Source organism: Colius striatus, chromosome W, assembly GCF_028858725.1.
Source record: "Colius striatus isolate bColStr4 chromosome W, bColStr4.1.hap1, whole genome shotgun sequence".
Lineage (NCBI taxonomy): Eukaryota > Metazoa > Chordata > Aves > Coliiformes > Coliidae > Colius > Colius striatus.
The window spans coordinates 8830654-8847441 of NC_084789.1; the positions used below are offsets into that span (position 1 = coordinate 8830654).

A 16788-nucleotide genomic window follows, 5' to 3' on the forward strand; every position below is an offset into this window, starting at 1 on the left:
GAGGCTTGTGGGTGATAGGGGATGTGGTATATCCACTCAATGCCATGCTTCTTTGCCCAGGAGTTTATGAGATTATTTCGAAAATGAGTTCCATTATCTGATTCAATTCTTTCTGGGGTACCGTGTCGCCACAAAACTTGCCTTTCAAGACCCAAGACAGTATTTTGGGCAGGGGCATGGTTTACAGGGTATGTTTCCAACCAACCGGTACTTGCTTCCACCATGGTGAGTATATAACGCTTGCCTTGATGTGTTCATGGTAGCAGTCCAACATAGTCAATTTGCCAGGCCTCACCATATTGAAAACCCAGCCATCGGCCTCTGTTCCAGGGAGACTTGATTCGTGTGGCTCGCTTGATTGCAGCACACGTTTCACATTCGTGGGTGACCTGTGTAATGGCTTCCATGGTCAAGTCCACCCCTCGATCACGAGCCCATCTATATGTTGCATCTCTTCCCAGATGTCCTGATGTTTCATGGGCCCATCGAGCTATAAATAGCTCACCTTTATGCTCCCAGTCTAGATCTACCTGAGCTAGTTCAATTTTGGCAGCTTTATCTACCTGTTGGTTGTTCCATTGTTCTTCATTGGCACGGCTTTTTGGCACGTGAGCATCTACATGACGTACTTTCAGAGTCATATTTTCCACCTGAGCAGCAATGTCTTGCCATAATGCAGCAGCCCAGATGGGTTTACCCTTGCGCTGCCAGTTGGTCTTCTTCCATTGCTGTAGCCATCCCCATAGAGCATTAGCCACCATCCAGGAGTCAGTGTAAAGATAGAGTACTGGCCACTTCTCTCGTTCTGCAATCTTTAGAGCTAGTTGGATAGCTTTCACTTCAGCAAATTGACTTGACTCACCTTCTCCTTCAGTGGCCTCAACAACTCGTCGTGTGGGACTCCACACAGCAGCTTTCCACTTACGATGATTTCCTACCACGCGGCAGGATCCATCAGTAAACAAAGCATAATGCCTCTCATCTTCTGATAGTTCATTATATGGTGGTGCCTCTTGGGCCCGAGCTACTTCCTCAGGCAATGCTCCAAAATCTCTGCCTTCTGGCCAGTCCATGATTTCTTCCAGGATTCCTGGGTGATTAGATTTCCCCAGCCAAGATCGTTGTGTAATCAACGCCATCCACTTACTCCATGTAGCGCTGGTTGCATGATGTATAGAAGGGGTTTTCCCTTTGAACATCCAGTGTAACACAGGCAGACGTGGTGCCAAGAGGAGATGAGCTTCTGTGCCAATGACTTCTGAAGCAGCTCGAAGTCCCTCATATGCTGCTAGTATTTCTTTTTCATTTGGGATGTAGTGGGCTTCCGATCCTCGATATCCTCGGCTCCAAAACCCTAATGGTCGACCTGGGGTTTCTCCAGATGTTTTCTGCCAGAGGCTCCAGGTGAGACCATGCTCTCCAGCGGCAGTGTAGAGGATATTCTGCACATCTGATCCTGTACGGATGGGCCCAAGGGCGACTGCACGAGCTATTTCCTGTTTAATTTGTTGAAAAGCTTGTTGCTCAAGGCCCCACTCAAAACAGTTCATCTTTCTGGTTACTCTAAAGAGGGCTCACAAGCTGACTATAACCTGGGATATGCATCCTCCAGAATCCCACAAGGCCCAGGAAAGCTTGTCTTTCTTTCTTATTAGTCGGTTGAGACATAGTCGCTATTTTGTTTACAACATCCATAGGCACATGCCGAAGCCCATCTTGCCATTTTATGCCCAAAAACTGTATCTCTTGTGCAGGTCCCTTTACTTTGTTTCTTTTTACAGCAAAACCAGCTTTTAGGAGAATCTGTATTATTCTTTTCCCTTTCTCAAACACTTCTTCTGCCCTGTTGCCCCATACAATTATGTCATTAATGTACTGTAAATGTTCAGGGGCATCACCCATTTCCAGTACAGTTTGGATTAGACCATGACAAATAGTAGGACTATGTTTCCACCCCTGGGGCAATCGATTCCAGGTATATTGGACACCTCTCCATGTGAAGGCAAATTGTGGCCTGCACTCTGCTGCCAATGGAATTGAGAAAAATGCATTGGTGATGTCAACTCTAGCATAGCACTTGGCTGCTTTTGACTCCAGTTCATACTGGAGCTCCAACATGTCTGGTACAGCAGCACTCAGTGGTGGTGTCACTTCGTTCAGGCCACGATAGTCTACTGTTAACCTCCACCCTCCATCAGATTTTTGCACAGGCCATATGGGACTATTAAATGGGGAATGAGTTTTGCTAATTACTCCTTGAGCCTCCAGTTGCTGAATCAACTCACGGATGGGAGTCAGGGAATCTCGGTTCGTGCGATATTGCCTCCGGTGCACCGTCCTGGTAGCAATTGGTACCTGTTGCTCTTGAACTTGCAGCAATCCCACAACAAAAGGGTCTTCTGAGAGGTCAGGTAAATTAGAGAGTTGTTTGATTTTCTCTGTGTCTACAGTGGCTATACCAAAAGCTCATCGATACCCCTTGGGGTCTTTGAAGTACCCTCTCCTGAGGTAATCTATGCCAAGAATACAAGGGGCCTCTGGACCAGTCACAATGGGGTGTTTTTCCCATTTGTCCCCTGTTAAGCTCACTTCAGCCTCTAATACAGATAATTCTTCACATCCCCCTGTCACTCCAGAGATCCAGACAGAATCTGTGCCTCTATACCTTGATGGCATCAATGTACACTGTGCCCCTGTGTCTACTAAGGCTTTATACCTTTGTGGGTTTGATGTGCCAGGCCATCGAACCCACACAGTCCAGTAGATTCGGTCATCCCTTTCCTCCTCCTGGCTGGAGGCAGGGACCCTCTATTTCTGTTCTTCATCAGAATATTCGCTATCTGATCCTTGCAATTTTAGACCTGAAGTCTCCTCATTGGCATCGAAGGAAGTAGTTGCAGTTCTTCTATGTCTTGGAGATTGTTGATTGTCCTCTTTTGTTTTGGCAGCTACTATGCTGACAGCCCTCTTGGGTGGTCCTTTTCTAACAGCTGTCTTCCCCCTTAGTTCACGTACACGCGCTTCCAGCTTAAAAGTGGGTTCACCATCCCACTTCCTCATATCCTCTCCTTGGCCACGCAAAAAGAGCCAGAGTTCATTTTGCGGTGTACTCCTGTGTCTGGGACTTCCTTTTCCCCTGGTCGGGACAGTGTATGACTGAATTCTTGAGGCAGATCTGACAGTCAGGCCATCATCCCACACTGATGAGGAGGTGCAGAGGCTCTCTTCATAGTTCTGTAACCAAGAAGATACCCTCTCCACTGTTGGTATATCCATGTCTGGGTGATACACCATTGCCAAGATATTAGAATATGTAGCTGGGGCACTCTGAATCACTTTTCTCAACATGGCCCGTGTACACTGGACATCGTCTGGATCTGTGGAGGCCTCGACATTATCCAGATCACCATAGATGACTTCCAACACAGCTAATTCCCTTAGATATTGGATCCCTTCATCAGCTCTAGTCCACTTTCCTCGGGCATTTACAAGGTCTTCCTTGAATGGGTATCTTGCCCGTACACTTGAGAGGAGTCGTTTCCAGAGACTACAAACTGAGGTTTTCTTTCCAATGCCTTTATCAATTCCCCGGTCCCTAGCAAGAGATCCTAGCTGTTGGGCTTCTCTGCCTTCCAATTGTTGACTGTCAGCCCCGTTATCCCAGCATCGGAGCAGCCAGGCACCAATCCGCTCACCTGGCTGGCGACTGTAATCTTTTCGCATATCTCTAAGTTCTGTTGAGGTGAGGGACCGAGTAGTTTCCATTTCCTTTTCGATTTCTTTCACTCCTTCTCCTGATCTCCTTACCGAAGGACCAGCTTCTTCTTCTAGCCTTTCCTCTTCCTCCTCTTCTGCCCTTACTAATGGACTTGACCTCCTTATCCACTGCTTCTTTTTCACTACTGGGGCAACCACTGTGGTTGTTGTTTGATTCCCTGACTCAACCATGGTAGTCTTAGGTATAGTTTGAATTTCCACCTCGGCCATAATTCTCTGAGAGGACTGGACTGCGACTGACTCAACCATGTTGGTCTCAGGTACCGTTTGAGTTTCCACTTCAATCATAGTTCTCTGAGAGGACTGGAGTGCAGTTCGGTAGGCAGAGACTAGGCCCCAGTATAGTGCCTGAACCTGATGGGCCTCATTAGGGTAGGTAAGACACCCTTCTATCAGGTGGCGTGCCAGTAAAGCAGGGTTTTTTATCTGTTCAGCTGTAAAATCCCAGGTTACAGGAGGTGATAACTGTCCTAGGAATTTTCCCAGATTCATCCACACACCCTGCCACCCAGGGACTGGCCGCTTCAGGGGGCATCTTAACATGTTTCCATTGCAAATTTGTCCTCTCTGATACCCAAATGAGTCCAGATTCCACAAGATATATAATATACCAACCATGTTAATTAGTAATATTAAAACTCTCATATAAGGGTGACTAAGGACCTGGGAAGTCTGTATAACAAAATTGTCTACATCAGTCCGAGCTGAGGGGAAAGAGGTGCTTTGCCCCATGGCCTCCACAAGATAGCTCCCACAGCACGGTAAATTCATCAGTAACAGAATGAGACTTGCTACTATTATTTGGGCCATCATGTTCCCAGGCCCTTTCATCCTTTTCACAAAATTATATAGCCAGCTTAGCAAAGCTATTAAGGTTAAAGCACAGCACAGAGTCAATGTTAGTAGCATCGTGTTCCCAAACATTAGAAAGTGTAAGATAAGCTGCATAGCAGCAAGGCTCCGTGACCAGCACAGGAACTTTGCACTCATTGGCTTACTGTAATTGCAATGCAGTTAATGTAAATCTGCTATTATCTCGCCCCACGTTGGGTGCCAAAAGGGCTGTGGTAGTTTGAGCCTGGCTGGATGCCAGGTGCCCACCACACCGCTTTATCCCCCACCTCCTCAGCAAGCCAGGGAAGGGGAGAAAATAAGATGGGAGTCTCGTGGATTGAGATAAAAGCAGTTTAATAAATAAGCAGTAAAGCCACGCGCGCAGGAAGCAAAGCAAAAGCAGATAAGCTGTTACTCTCTACTTCCCATCAGCAGCGATGTCCGGCCACCTCCCGAGAAGCAGGGCTGCGGTACGCGTAGCGGTTGCTTTTGGAAGGCCAGAAATGAATCTTGCCTCCCCTTCCTGCTCCTCTCCCCCAGTTTATATTACTGAGCTGACGTCATATGGTATGGAATATCTCCTTGGTCAGCCTGGGTCAGCTGTCCTGGCCATAGTCCCTCCCAAGATCATGCCCACCCACAGCTATTGGTGAAGGTGGGGGAAGGAATGCTGGAGGGACAGCCCTGATGCTGTGCAAGCGGTAGTCATAATATTGATATCAACAGTAAGCACAGCACTGCAGGAGCTGCTGTGGAAAATCACTACCATCTCAGACCCACTACAACTAGCTACTATAGAAAAAAAGGATTGTCCTAACCTCCTGACACCCACCATTTAGATATTTGTAAATTTTAATAAGATCTCCCCTCAGTCTCCTCTTTTCTAGACTAAACAGCCCCAGTTCCCGCAACCTTTCCTCGTATGAAAGATATTCCGTTTCCCCGATCATCTTGGTGGCCCTGCGCTGGACTCTCTCCAGAAGTTCTCTGTCCCTCGATAGAATCAGAATCACTACCTAAAGGAACCTCTGTACAAAAGGCAGAAATAATTGCCCTTACTCGTGCACTGGAGTTAGCACGAGGCAGAGCTACTAACATTTATACAGACTTAAAGTATGCCTTTGGAGTTGTCCATGCTCATGGAGCAATTTGGAAGGAAAGAGGTCTTTTAACCTCTCAAGGGAAGCACATTAAATATGCTGAAGAAATTTTAAAACTACTTGATGCCATTCAACTCCCTGAGAAGGTGGCTATTATGCATATGAGGGTGCACCAAAAAGTAAGCTCGGAGTTGGAAAGAGCTGGCGAACAGAGAGGCAAAACAGGCTGCAAAAGGAGAGGTAAGGTTTGAGGGAGCCTTGATTCCAGATGGACAAATCTCCCTGGAAGGTAAGCCAAATTATACTAAAGAGAACAAGAAATTGATCACAGATTCCAGATGGACAAATCTCCCTGGAAGGTAAGCCAAATTATACTAAAGAGAACAAGAAATTGATCACAGAAGGAACATATAATGAGGAAGGATGGGCCCTGATGCCGTGAAGAAGCCAGTTAGGACTCAATAGCCAATGTAACTATTAAACAAGTATTCTTTATTGCAGTGCTGGGGAACACAGGGGATTTCTTCACCAAACATGCCCACTTCAGCCTTTGGATTTTCAGTTTATATTTACAACAAACATGAATATTTATCGCATTTCCAGGAAAGGGCCCACCCATCATCCTGCCTTGGTCCGTCCAAGTTACACCTCCATCACACATTTTTTGGTATCTTCTCACCTTCTTCGGTGGTCGCCGGGGGTCACTGCTGAATTAAGATCCGAGTCTTCCTTGCAGTGTACTTTTCACCTCTGGGTCTCTGATGTTTGTCCAAACCACAGAACAGGACAAAATGGCCTAACGGTTTGTTATCCTAGGTAAAAGCTCTGTCATCCTCAGATAGTAATGCCATTTAGGGCCAAGCTGGCCTTGTAGTTATTAGTGTTAAGCAATGTCCAAATTGTAGAACTGACCTAATGATCTGTCATCCTAAGAAATAGCTTTGTCATCCTAAGCACTAGCTCTGTCATCTCTAGATACTAGTTCTGTTTACAACTAAAGGACAAAATCAGCCTTGTGGTTATCAGCGCTAAGCAATAGTAACTTCGTTTAGGAACACACCAGCCTTGAAACTATCAGCACTAAGCAATAGTTGTGTTACAAGAAATAGCTATGTCTTTCTAATAGCTCTGTTTGTGGGCTTACCAGGCTAGTAATTTCATAAAACTATATGTGTGATTTTTTAACTAATATTTTAAGTTTTAATAAGCAAGCTTCCATAACCTAAACTTGCCTATCTACCTATGAATCATGGGAATAGGGAATAAAAGGGCAGCACAGGGAATGAGCAGAACAGTCCTTCAGGTACTGACTGCTCCAGCCCAAGTCCCTCACAGGATCACAAGTCCTGACAGCAAACCTGCTCTGATATGGGCTCCTCTCTCCCCACAGACTCCCAGGTCCTGCCAGGAACTTGCTCCAGGGTGAGCTTCCCACAGAGTCACAGCCTCCTTCAGGCATCCACCCTCTCCAGTGTGGGGTCCTCCATGGACTAGCAAGTAGATCTCTGCTCCCCAGTGGCCTCCATGGACTGCAAGGGCACAGCTGCCTCACCATGGGCTGCACCACAGGTCACAGGGGAGTCTTTCTTTCAGGGCCTAAGCACTCTCCTCCTTGATGTCTGCAGAGATGTTTTCACATTCTCACTCCCTGTTGCTGCTGCAGTTTAGCCAGCAACTTCTCCTTCTCAAATACGTTATTCACAGAGGCGTTACCTCAGTCACTAATTGGCCAGACCTGGGTCAGCTGTGGGTCCATCTTAGAATTGACTGGCCCTGGCCCTATCAGCTACAGGGGAAGCTTCTGGCAGATCTTTGTTTAAAAACCTGTCCCAGGCAAAAACATTACACAGAGACAAGATGGGGGGATGTGGGTACAAACCTGGGGGGATACAGTGATAAGATGAGGGGATATGGGGACAGGAGGAGGGATCTGGTGACAGGATGGGGAGACATGGGTACAAATGTGAAGGGATGGGATGGAATAGGATGGGAGGGGGGGACATGGGTGCAAAATTAGGGGTATATGGAAACAGCATGGGGGACAGATCCAGAGGATGTGGGCACAGACCTGGGGGATATGGGGGTACGACATAGGGACCACCCTGGGGGGCAACTGGGGACACAAGTGGGGAGACAGGGGCAGAAGCATGGTGGGGAACAGAGCTAGGGGGATGAGCAACGTGGGGAGAGTTTGAGGGGCCATGGGGACAGAGCTGGGGGGGGGGAATAACATGGAGACAGAGCTTGGGGGAGACATGGAGACAGAGCTGGAGGGGAATGATATGAGGACAGAGCTGGGGGGGTGTCAACACCGGGCAAAACGGGGGACGGATGTGTGTGGGGGGGCGGAGCGTGCCAGAGGGAGGGGACCCCCGCCCGGGTGCGGGGAGGGGCCACGGGCATCTTGGAGGCTGGCGGGGGTCTCGGGGTGGTTCCTGCGGCCGAGCCGGGCGGTGGCGGCGAGGAAGAGGAAGAGCGGGCGCTGCTAAGACCCAGCGGGCTCCGCGGACAGCGGGGCGGGCGGATCGCGGGCGGCGGCTCCATCACCGGCGGAGAGAAAGGGGAAGAGGAGGAGGAGGAGGCGGCAGAGGAAGGAGGCCGGGGCGGAGGGTCCCCGGGATGGACATGGCCTGACGGGCCCGCAGTCCCCGCGGGCCGAAGCAGCGGTGCCGGCGGCGCCCGGCATTCTCCCCCGCCGCATGCCGCGGTAGCTGGCGAGGGGCCGCGGCGAGCAGGAAGCGGCGGCGGACGATGCGGCGGGGCGGCCCGGCGGCATGCTGAGGAGCGGGGCGGGTGGCGGGGAGGCCGCCGGCGGGGCGGCGGGCGGCGACGGCCTCCGGAGCGCCTCCCCCCACCGAAACGCCTACGAGACCACCATACAGGCCCTGGCGCCCACAAAGGAGGCCGATGGCGAGGATGGCAAGAAAAGCCGGGGCAAGAAGTATGGCTCCAACGTCCACCGCATCAAGAACATGTTCCTGCAGATGGGGACGGCGCCCGGCTCCGAGGGAGCCTGCGACCTGGCCAAGGCCAAGGAGAAGCCCATCCATCTCTCCTTGCCCCGGGCCGGCAGCCTCAACGAGAGCATGGACCAGGGTAGCCTCCTCAAGCTGGGCACCAGCGTCTCAGAGAGGGTCAGCCGCTTCGACTCCAAACCTGACAAGCCCTTCTCCAAGCTGCAGGAGACCCGCAAGATCTTCGAGAGGAGTGCCCAGGAGAAGGCCACCACCACCAAGCTCTTGCTGCAGAAGGAACGAGCCGGTTTCCAGGACCGTAAGCTGGACGTGGTGGTGAGGTTCAACGGCAGCACCGAGTCCTTGGACAAGCTGGACACTGAAGCCGTGTCGCCCACCGTCAGCCAGCTCAGCGCTGTCTTTGAGAAGGCCGACCTTCGTAACAACCTCCACAAGGCACAGGGGCGAGCGGGAGGGCCACTCAACGTCAAGGTGGTGGGCAAGCGGCCTCGGGTCTTCTTGCCGAGCCCCGAGGGCGGCCGGTCAGGTGATGGCCACGCTGCTCCAGCACGGGCCAGGCCAGCAGAAGAGAAGGCAGCAGGAAAGGGCGGCCGGCCGGCGGAAAAGGAGGTGGCCGCCCCACGGGTACAGGAGGTCTGCAAGATCAAGCCAGTGGAGGTGGAGGAGAGCGGTGAGGCTGAAGAGGAGGTGGCAGCGAACAAAGCGGTGCCTGCTCCCCATCCAGCCAAGGGGGCCGAGAGCCCAGCGCCCACCGCCCCCTGGCTGGAAAGGGGCTCGGGGGTGGCTGCAGGAGAGGAGAATGTCAAGGGCGAACGGGCAGAGGAGGGCGATGCCCATGAGGAGGCCAAGAAGGAGGACTTCTCCGAGGCAGACCTGGTGGACATAAGTGCCTACAGCGGGCTTGGGGAAGACTCAGGAGGCAGCGGGCTGGAGGAAGAGGAGGAGGCTGAAGAGCTGTATGAGCCCAAGTCAGGCTGCGTGGAGATCCCCGGGCTGTCTGAGGAAGAGGAGCCCATCCCCAACCGCAAGATCCAGTTCAGCACGGCCCCCATCCAGGTGAGACCGCCTGGGAATGTGAGGGCAGCTGGGGAGGAGGGGGCACCTCAGGGTGAGGGGCAGCCAAGAGTGGGCTGTGTGATCCCCCAAAGCTACCCTTTTGCAGTGGCTGGTGTCAGGGACAGGGATGTGGGGTGGGAGTCTGTGCCCTCCTGCCCCCCAGCCATGGGGCATGGCATCCCACTTGAGCATGCCCTTGTGCCGGAGGTGGCCACCAGGGCCTGGCTAACGAGCTGGCATGGCCTGGGCATCCCCCGCGCTGGCGAGGGGCCACCCTGGGGCCAATGTGATGGGGAAAAGTGGTACTAGGACCCACTGGGGTGGGCTGTGCACAGCACCCTGTGCCCACCCATCACCATGCCCAGGACGGGCTGAGACCCACCCTGTACATTTTGTGGGGATGCCCAGAAGGTCTGGCTATGGGTTGCTGGGTGTGGCACCCTCTGCCCTTGATCCCCAGGGGTCTCTTGGTGCTTAGGATCCTCCCATACTGGGGTTCCCAGGGATGAGGCAGCAGTGGAGGGGATATTTTCCCCCTGCCATGGGCCCAGCCCGGTGCCCAGGACAGTTTTGGGAAGTGGAGGAAGGGGAAGTGCCTTGGCAGCATAGCTGGGTGGGGGACAGCATTGCCCATCTCCCGCACCGTTCCCAGACAGGCATCCCACCTGGGTTTGGGATACCCATCTGGGATGCTTTCCAGGTGATGAGGAGAAGGGGCTGTGCAGCTATTTCAGGGTGTTCTCTCCTGCTCAAATCCCCTCAACCAGAGGAGCAGCAATTGCTTTGTGCTAGAGCTGGGTTATTTTTAGAGCTCTGGCCTATATTCTTGGTTGGACTAGATGATCTCTAAAGGTCCCTTCCAACCCTACCATTCTATGATTCTGGCTCTGAGTCAGAGCGGATGGGTGGCCCCTCCTGGGACTGGGGTACAGGACCACCATGGCCCAGGCAGGGGACAGCAATGCCCATGTGCTGGGTGGTTGCACGCTACAGGGGGGATGGTCCTGTGGGAACTGGGCAGCTTGGCTCTGGGAGGGATGTTCCCTGCCACGAATGGGCAGCTGGGCTTTCTGGGGTATTCTTCTCCCCTCAGCATGGCCTTTAGCCTCTTGCTTTGACCCATGTCCCACCTCAGGGTGATGGTGAGGGTCTCATGTGCATGTGGGTGGGGGACCCAGATGTCCAAGCATCCTGGGTGCATGGATGATGCTGGGCCCCCCAAACTTGCTGTAGGTTGGGGCCAAGAGCACTGGGGACCCTCACCCAGCCCCAGTGCAGGCACTCTGCACCCAGGGATGGGGGCACACGCTGCCAGTCCCTTCCCCTGGGCATGTGCTGATGTCTGCTGCTTTTCTGTGGAACCCGCTCCAGGCTTCCGGCCCATCCCAGCCCCTCCACGACCTGGGGGACAGGGCTGGGGGACACAGCTGAGTGTCTGCAGCTGCCCAGGGACCACATGCAAGTGGTGGATGAAGGCTGGGCCCCTGCCCTGCTTGTCCTTGGCACCACGAGTGCCATCCTGGTGGATCCTGCCTGTCTGTGGGTGTCACCAGGCTTTGTGCAATGGCCATTGACACTGATCCCTAATGCTCTTTAATGGTGAGGCTTTAGAGCCCTGGCGGCAGCGCTGGGCTGTGGCCCCTCCAGAGACATCTGCCAGGCTCTGCCGCCAGGCCCATCTGGAGAGGGATGCTGGCAACCTCCCAGCACAGGGAGGGACATGGCACTCCTCTCCCTCCAGCTCCGAGCCCAGGACATCATCTTAGTGACATGTCCAATCTCGTCCCAGAGCACTTCAGTGCCTGGCATGGGGGAGATGGAGATCTGGGGATGGGGGTGACCTGTGGACTCCCAAGGCCTGCAAGGTCCTTGGTGCTCCCTGCAACCAGGCATCCCTCTGGGAGAACACATGAGGGCAGAAGTTGAACCTGGCAGGTGGGAATCCAGGGGAATAAACCAACCTTGGATTTATGGTGGGATTTACCTCTCTTGGGCACAATGAGGGCTTTGGGTCCCTGTGCTCCGGGCTGGCAGCTCAGGCCTGCATGGAGGTGCTCAGGCAGAGGCGACATGTGGGCAAAGGCAGAGGAGGTGAGGCTGCCCGAGAGAAGAGCCCTTCCCTGCTCTCCTGGAGAGGTTTGGACCATGAGAGGATGGTGGCTGAGAACTGGGAGCCCCTGTCTGGGGAAGGGGTGAGAGGAGGAGAGGGGAACAAGGCCATTCTGCCCTCCCCAAACTGTGTGACTGAGAGCAGACAGTGATTGCATACCCTGTCTGTCTGTCCATCCATCCATCCACACACCCACCCACCCACTCACCCCTCCCTTCTTCCATCCCTCCTTTTGTCAATCTCTCTATCCATCCATCCCCCAACCATCTGTCTGTCCGTCCCTGGACTGCAGGGCATGGTGCCATCTCTGCTTCCAGGGCTACCCCCAAACCCTCTGTGTTTCCTCAAACTTCCCTTCACCCCATGACACGACTTGGGGAGGGATTCTCCAGTGTCTTGTAGGCTCAGTAACATCCGCAATGCCCCTGCCTGGGACTCCCTTGGCCCCAGAGGCTGCTGGTGCTGGGGCAGTGAATGGCAGTGGTGTTTCCCACTCATCCCGCTGCCTTGCTGAGCTCCCTTCACCCCACAGGTCTTCAGCACTTACTCCAATGAAGATTATGACCGCCGCAATGAAGATGTCGACCCCATGGCTGCCTCGGCCGAGTATGAGCTGGAGAAGCGTGTGGAGCGGCTTGACCTCTTCCCCGTGGAGCTGGAGAAAGGTGGGTCCTGGCTGCATCCTGTGCCCTGGGGCTCCGCCAGCACCTCGGGGACGGGCTGGAGGTGCCTCAGTGGGTGCTGTCTCCACAGACTCGGAAGGGCTGGGCATCAGTATCATCGGCATGGGCGCAGGGGCCGACATGGGCCTCGAGAAGTTGGGCATCTTTGTTAAGACAGTGACAGAAGGTGGTGCAGCCGATCGGGATGGCAGGTAAGGGCTGCCCGGCCAAACCCCACTGCTGCACACCTCTGGCACACCCCTGTGTGGGAGTGGGCACACCCCTGTGTGGGTGTCCTCCCGGGTGGGGAGATGCTGGGGAGGTGAGTGACCCACTGTGATGGTGCCCTTGACCCCAGGATCCAGGTGAACGATCTCATCGTGGAGGTGGATGGCACCAGCTTGGTGGGGGTGACGCAGAGCTTTGCTGCCTCTGTCCTCAGGAACACCAAAGGCTGCGTCCGGTAGGGCCTGGGGCTGGGGATTTGGGGGACTGGGAGATCCTCACAGCCTGTGCTGGGCCCACGGTCCCATAGCCTGTCTCCAGAGCATCCTAGCTGCCAGGCTGGGCTGTCCCCCTGCCCAAAACCACCTCTGCCCCCCCCCCCCCCCCAGTCCCCATGCCCTCTGCCTCTCCTGTGCCTCCCTAGTGCCCCTCAAAATGTCCACACATCAGACCAGGATCCCCCCAATCATCTCCAGGCCCCATAGCCACCCCCAGGAGCACTGCCTGTCCCAGCAGGGATGTCTCCCGCTTGGGTATCCCTGCCCCAAGCCCCTGCAGCTGCAGCCCCCTCCCACTGAGCACCCTGACCCTGCAGATTCCTCATTGGGCGGGAGAAGCCAGGGGAGCAGAGCGAGGTGGCACAGCTGATCCAGCAGACACTGGAGCAGGAACGGTGGCAGCGGGAGATGATGGAGCAGCAGTACACCCAGTACACGGAGGACGACGAGGAGGTGAGTGGGACAGCACCTACTCATGAGGGGACAGATGGGGTCCCTCCACTCCAATTAGGGCTGGTGGCTCAGTTTCTCCAGGTGGGATGGTGAGGGGGTGCAAGGCTGGGGCCCACCACATGCCAACACCACTCTGTGCCCTCTGCAGACTGGTGAGTATGCCACAGATGAGGAGGAGGAGATGAGCCCCATGTTCCCCAGTGGAGAGATGGCCATCGAGGTGTTTGAGCTGGCTGAGAACGAGGACACACACTCCCCCATGGAGATGGACCCCAAAAAGCTTGTACACAAATTCAAGGAGGTGAGGAGGGGATGAGGGGTGCCCAGGGAGCGTGCCCACATGTGGCAGCATGTGCAGGCTCTGGAGAGACGCAGGGATGTGCCTGCCCATGTGAATGCCTGGCCTCTCTCACAGCTCCAGATCAAGCATGCCATCACCGAGGCTGAAATCCAGCAGCTGAAGAGGAAGGTAGGTGAGCAGGTCCTGGGTCTCCATCTCCCCCATCCCCCTGGATCTCCATCTCCCCAGATCTCCATCTTTCTTGTCTTACCCTGGATCTCCACCTCCTCCATCTCCCTGGATCTCCATTTTCCCAGACCCTCTGGATCTCCATCTCCACTGACCCCCTGGACCTCCATCTCACCCATTCCCCGGATCCCCATCTCTCCCACCCCCTCCTAGCTGCCCCCAGCTACCCCCAGCTCCCCCCCTATGCCACGCCTGCTCCCTGACCCCCTGTCCCGCAGCTGCACTGCCTGGAACAGGAGAAGGCACGCTGGCGGGCTGAGAAGACCCAGCTGGAGCAGAGCGTAGAGGAGAACAAGGAGCGGATGGAGAAACTGGAGGGGTACTGGATGGAGGCCCAGAACCTCTGCCAGGCTGTGGATGAGCACCTCAAGGAGACACAGGCCCAGTACCAGACCCTGGAGCGCAAGTACAGCAAGGCCAAGAGGCTCATCAAGGAGTACCAGCAAAAGTGAGGGCAGGGCTGGGCCCTAGGCATCCATCCTCCCCTGGGCACAGACCCATCCCTGGGGCACTGTCCCCTTCCTGGGCACCTGTTGTCCTTGGGCATGGAGTGTCCTTTGGGTACAAGCCATGCCCTGGGCATAGACCATGCCCCTGGTGTAGGCCCACCCGTAGGGCATTGACCCCTTTGTGGGCACCCTTTGTCCTTGGGCATGAACCTTTCCCTGGGCACAGTGCATCCTCTGGGCAGAAACCCATCCCTGAAGCACCCAGTCCTTCCTGGGCACACTTCCTCCCCAAGGCAGGGAACCCTTGACATGGACCCACCCCTTGGGCACCAGTATCTTCCTGGGCATCCTCCATCCCACAACATCCCTCATCCCTGGGCACCCTCCATCCCTCAACATCCCTGAACATCCCTCATGTCTGGGCAGCTCCCATCCCTGGGCAGGGACTGCCCCTTGTGAGACCCCCAGACACCCCCACCCCACTGAGCACAGTCCCTCCCTGATGCCACATGCCAGGGCCCCTCAGACCCGCTCCTCCTGGGGTTTTCCTGGTGCTGGGCAGGGGGTGACGTGCCCCCCCTGCACTGATCCCCACAGGGAGATAGAGTTCCTGAAGAAGGAGACGGCGCAGCAGCAGGTGCTGGAGGAGTCGGAGCTGGCACACAGGGAGGAGATGGAGAAGCTGCAGGAGAAGGTGGGCACCGGGCTCCGGGACGCGGGCTGCCCCTGAGCCCCAGGGGCACGGCCAGCCCCAACGCCTGCCCCACCACCTGCTCCGCTCTGCTTTGCCCCACCGTCGCCGCTGGATCCCAGGGATGGATCACAGTAGATCTGCTTGGGTGCCGGCTCGCACCAGCCACTGGATCTCACGGCAGCCGCAGGATCCCGCACTGGGTGGCCAGACTGAGCCGTGGACGCTGGATCCCGGGATGAGTCACGGCCGATCTGCTTTGAGCACTGTCTCCCAGCAGACTGTGCTGCCACTGCCATGCCCTGTACCTGGTCGCAGTGGATCTGCTCAGGAGCTGGCGCATGCCTGAGCCTCCTCCGGCCACTGGTTCCCATGCAGTGGATCTGCCTGGGGTTTAGGTCATGGTGGATCCTGCTTCAGGGTCTGACATCCCATAATGGATCAAAAGAGATCTCCCTGGGCACTGGATCCCAGGCTACTCACGTGGGATCCTGCGGTGGCTCCTGCAGTAGCTCCTGGTGGATCTGTGTGAGGCAGTGGGGTCATGCTTGATCCCCCGCTGGGAGCTGGATCCCATGCTGGCCATGCCAGATCCCACACCAGATCCCAGTGGCAATAGGGCCACAGCTGTGCTAGCTCACAGCAGAAGAGCCATGGGATCACCCGATCCCTGGGGTCCAACAGCACCCAGCAGCTGCTGTGGATCACAGTGGGGAGGGGTCTCAATAGAGCCCCTCCCATGTGCCCCTTCCTTCACCATACCCAAAAATGTCCTTCTGCCACCCCACAAAGATTCACCCCCCACCCACCTGCAGCCAGCTCCGCCTGCCCCATCCTTGTGTGCACCAGCCCCATACTAGCCCCCTGCCCCACCTGTGCTGTCTCTCTGCTCCCCATCCCCTTCTGTTCCCCAGCCCTGCACTTCCCCCCATCCAAGCACCCCCATGTCTTGGCCCCCCCCTCCGGTCCAGTCCCCCCCATCTTTGTGTTCCCATCCCTCTGTCCTCATCCTATTGTCAACCTCTCCACCCTGTGTTTGTACCCCTGTCCCGACCCCTGTGCCTCCCTGCCCCCCCGCTGAGACTTTTCCCCTTTGCTGTTTTTCAGATCTCTGAACTGGAGGCCAAGCTGCAGACTTTGAAAAATTCCAACCCGACTTAAAACCATCCTCAAATCACAGCGATTTTGTGGGGAGGGGAGCAGTCTCCCCCAGCCCTGTCCCTCTCTCCAACCCCTTCCCCACTGGGGAGGAGGCGAGATTCCTGCCAAGGCCTCCTGGTGCCCCTCAGCCCCCCCCGGGGGCACAGACAGCGCAGGGGGGTCAGGGTGTATCTCAGGGAGGGGAATTGGAGGGGGCAGACACCCCGCATTCGTATCTCTGTCCAATGTGAGTCTTGTGGTAATGTGATGGACTGATCTGGGGATGCTTGACTCCCTCCGGGCTTCTCCCCTCCTCCAGCACATTCTCCCCTCAGTGTGACCCCCGTTCCCTTGGACACAGAGACGGCCCCATGGTTGGACACTGCAGGGGGGAGGAAGAGGCAGAAATGCCCCCCCAAATGTGAGCCATACCGGGGAGCAAGGAGGGGTACGCTGGAAGAGCCCCTGCCTGCAATACCCAACTCCTCCTCTTGGGACTCACCTGGAGC

The 16788-nt window shown here is 55.4% G+C and overlaps 1 protein-coding gene across 3 annotated transcripts; it reads left to right on the plus strand.

Annotated features, from left to right (window-relative positions):
* Positions 1 to 8103: 8103 nt before the first annotated feature.
* Positions 8104 to 16547, plus strand: LOC133628619 (neurabin-2-like). Of its 3 annotated transcripts, none has more exons than XM_062017024.1 (10): positions 8104 to 9742; positions 12385 to 12517; positions 12588 to 12726; positions 12873 to 12977; positions 13335 to 13470; positions 13619 to 13771; positions 13886 to 13939; positions 14218 to 14447; positions 15046 to 15142; positions 16247 to 16547. In XM_062017024.1, the coding sequence occupies exons 1-10, from the start codon at positions 8486 to 8488 to the stop codon at positions 16298 to 16300; spliced, it is 2358 nt and encodes a 785-aa protein (XP_061873008.1). In that variant the 5' UTR covers positions 8104 to 8485; the 3' UTR covers positions 16301 to 16547. The 3 variants fall into 3 exon arrangements, with proteins under 3 accessions (XP_061873008.1, XP_061873009.1, XP_061873010.1); XM_062017025.1 differs by having other exon boundaries at positions 12606 to 12726; XM_062017026.1 differs by lacking the exons at positions 14218 to 14447; positions 15046 to 15142.
* The last annotated feature ends 241 nt before the right edge of the window (positions 16548 to 16788 follow it).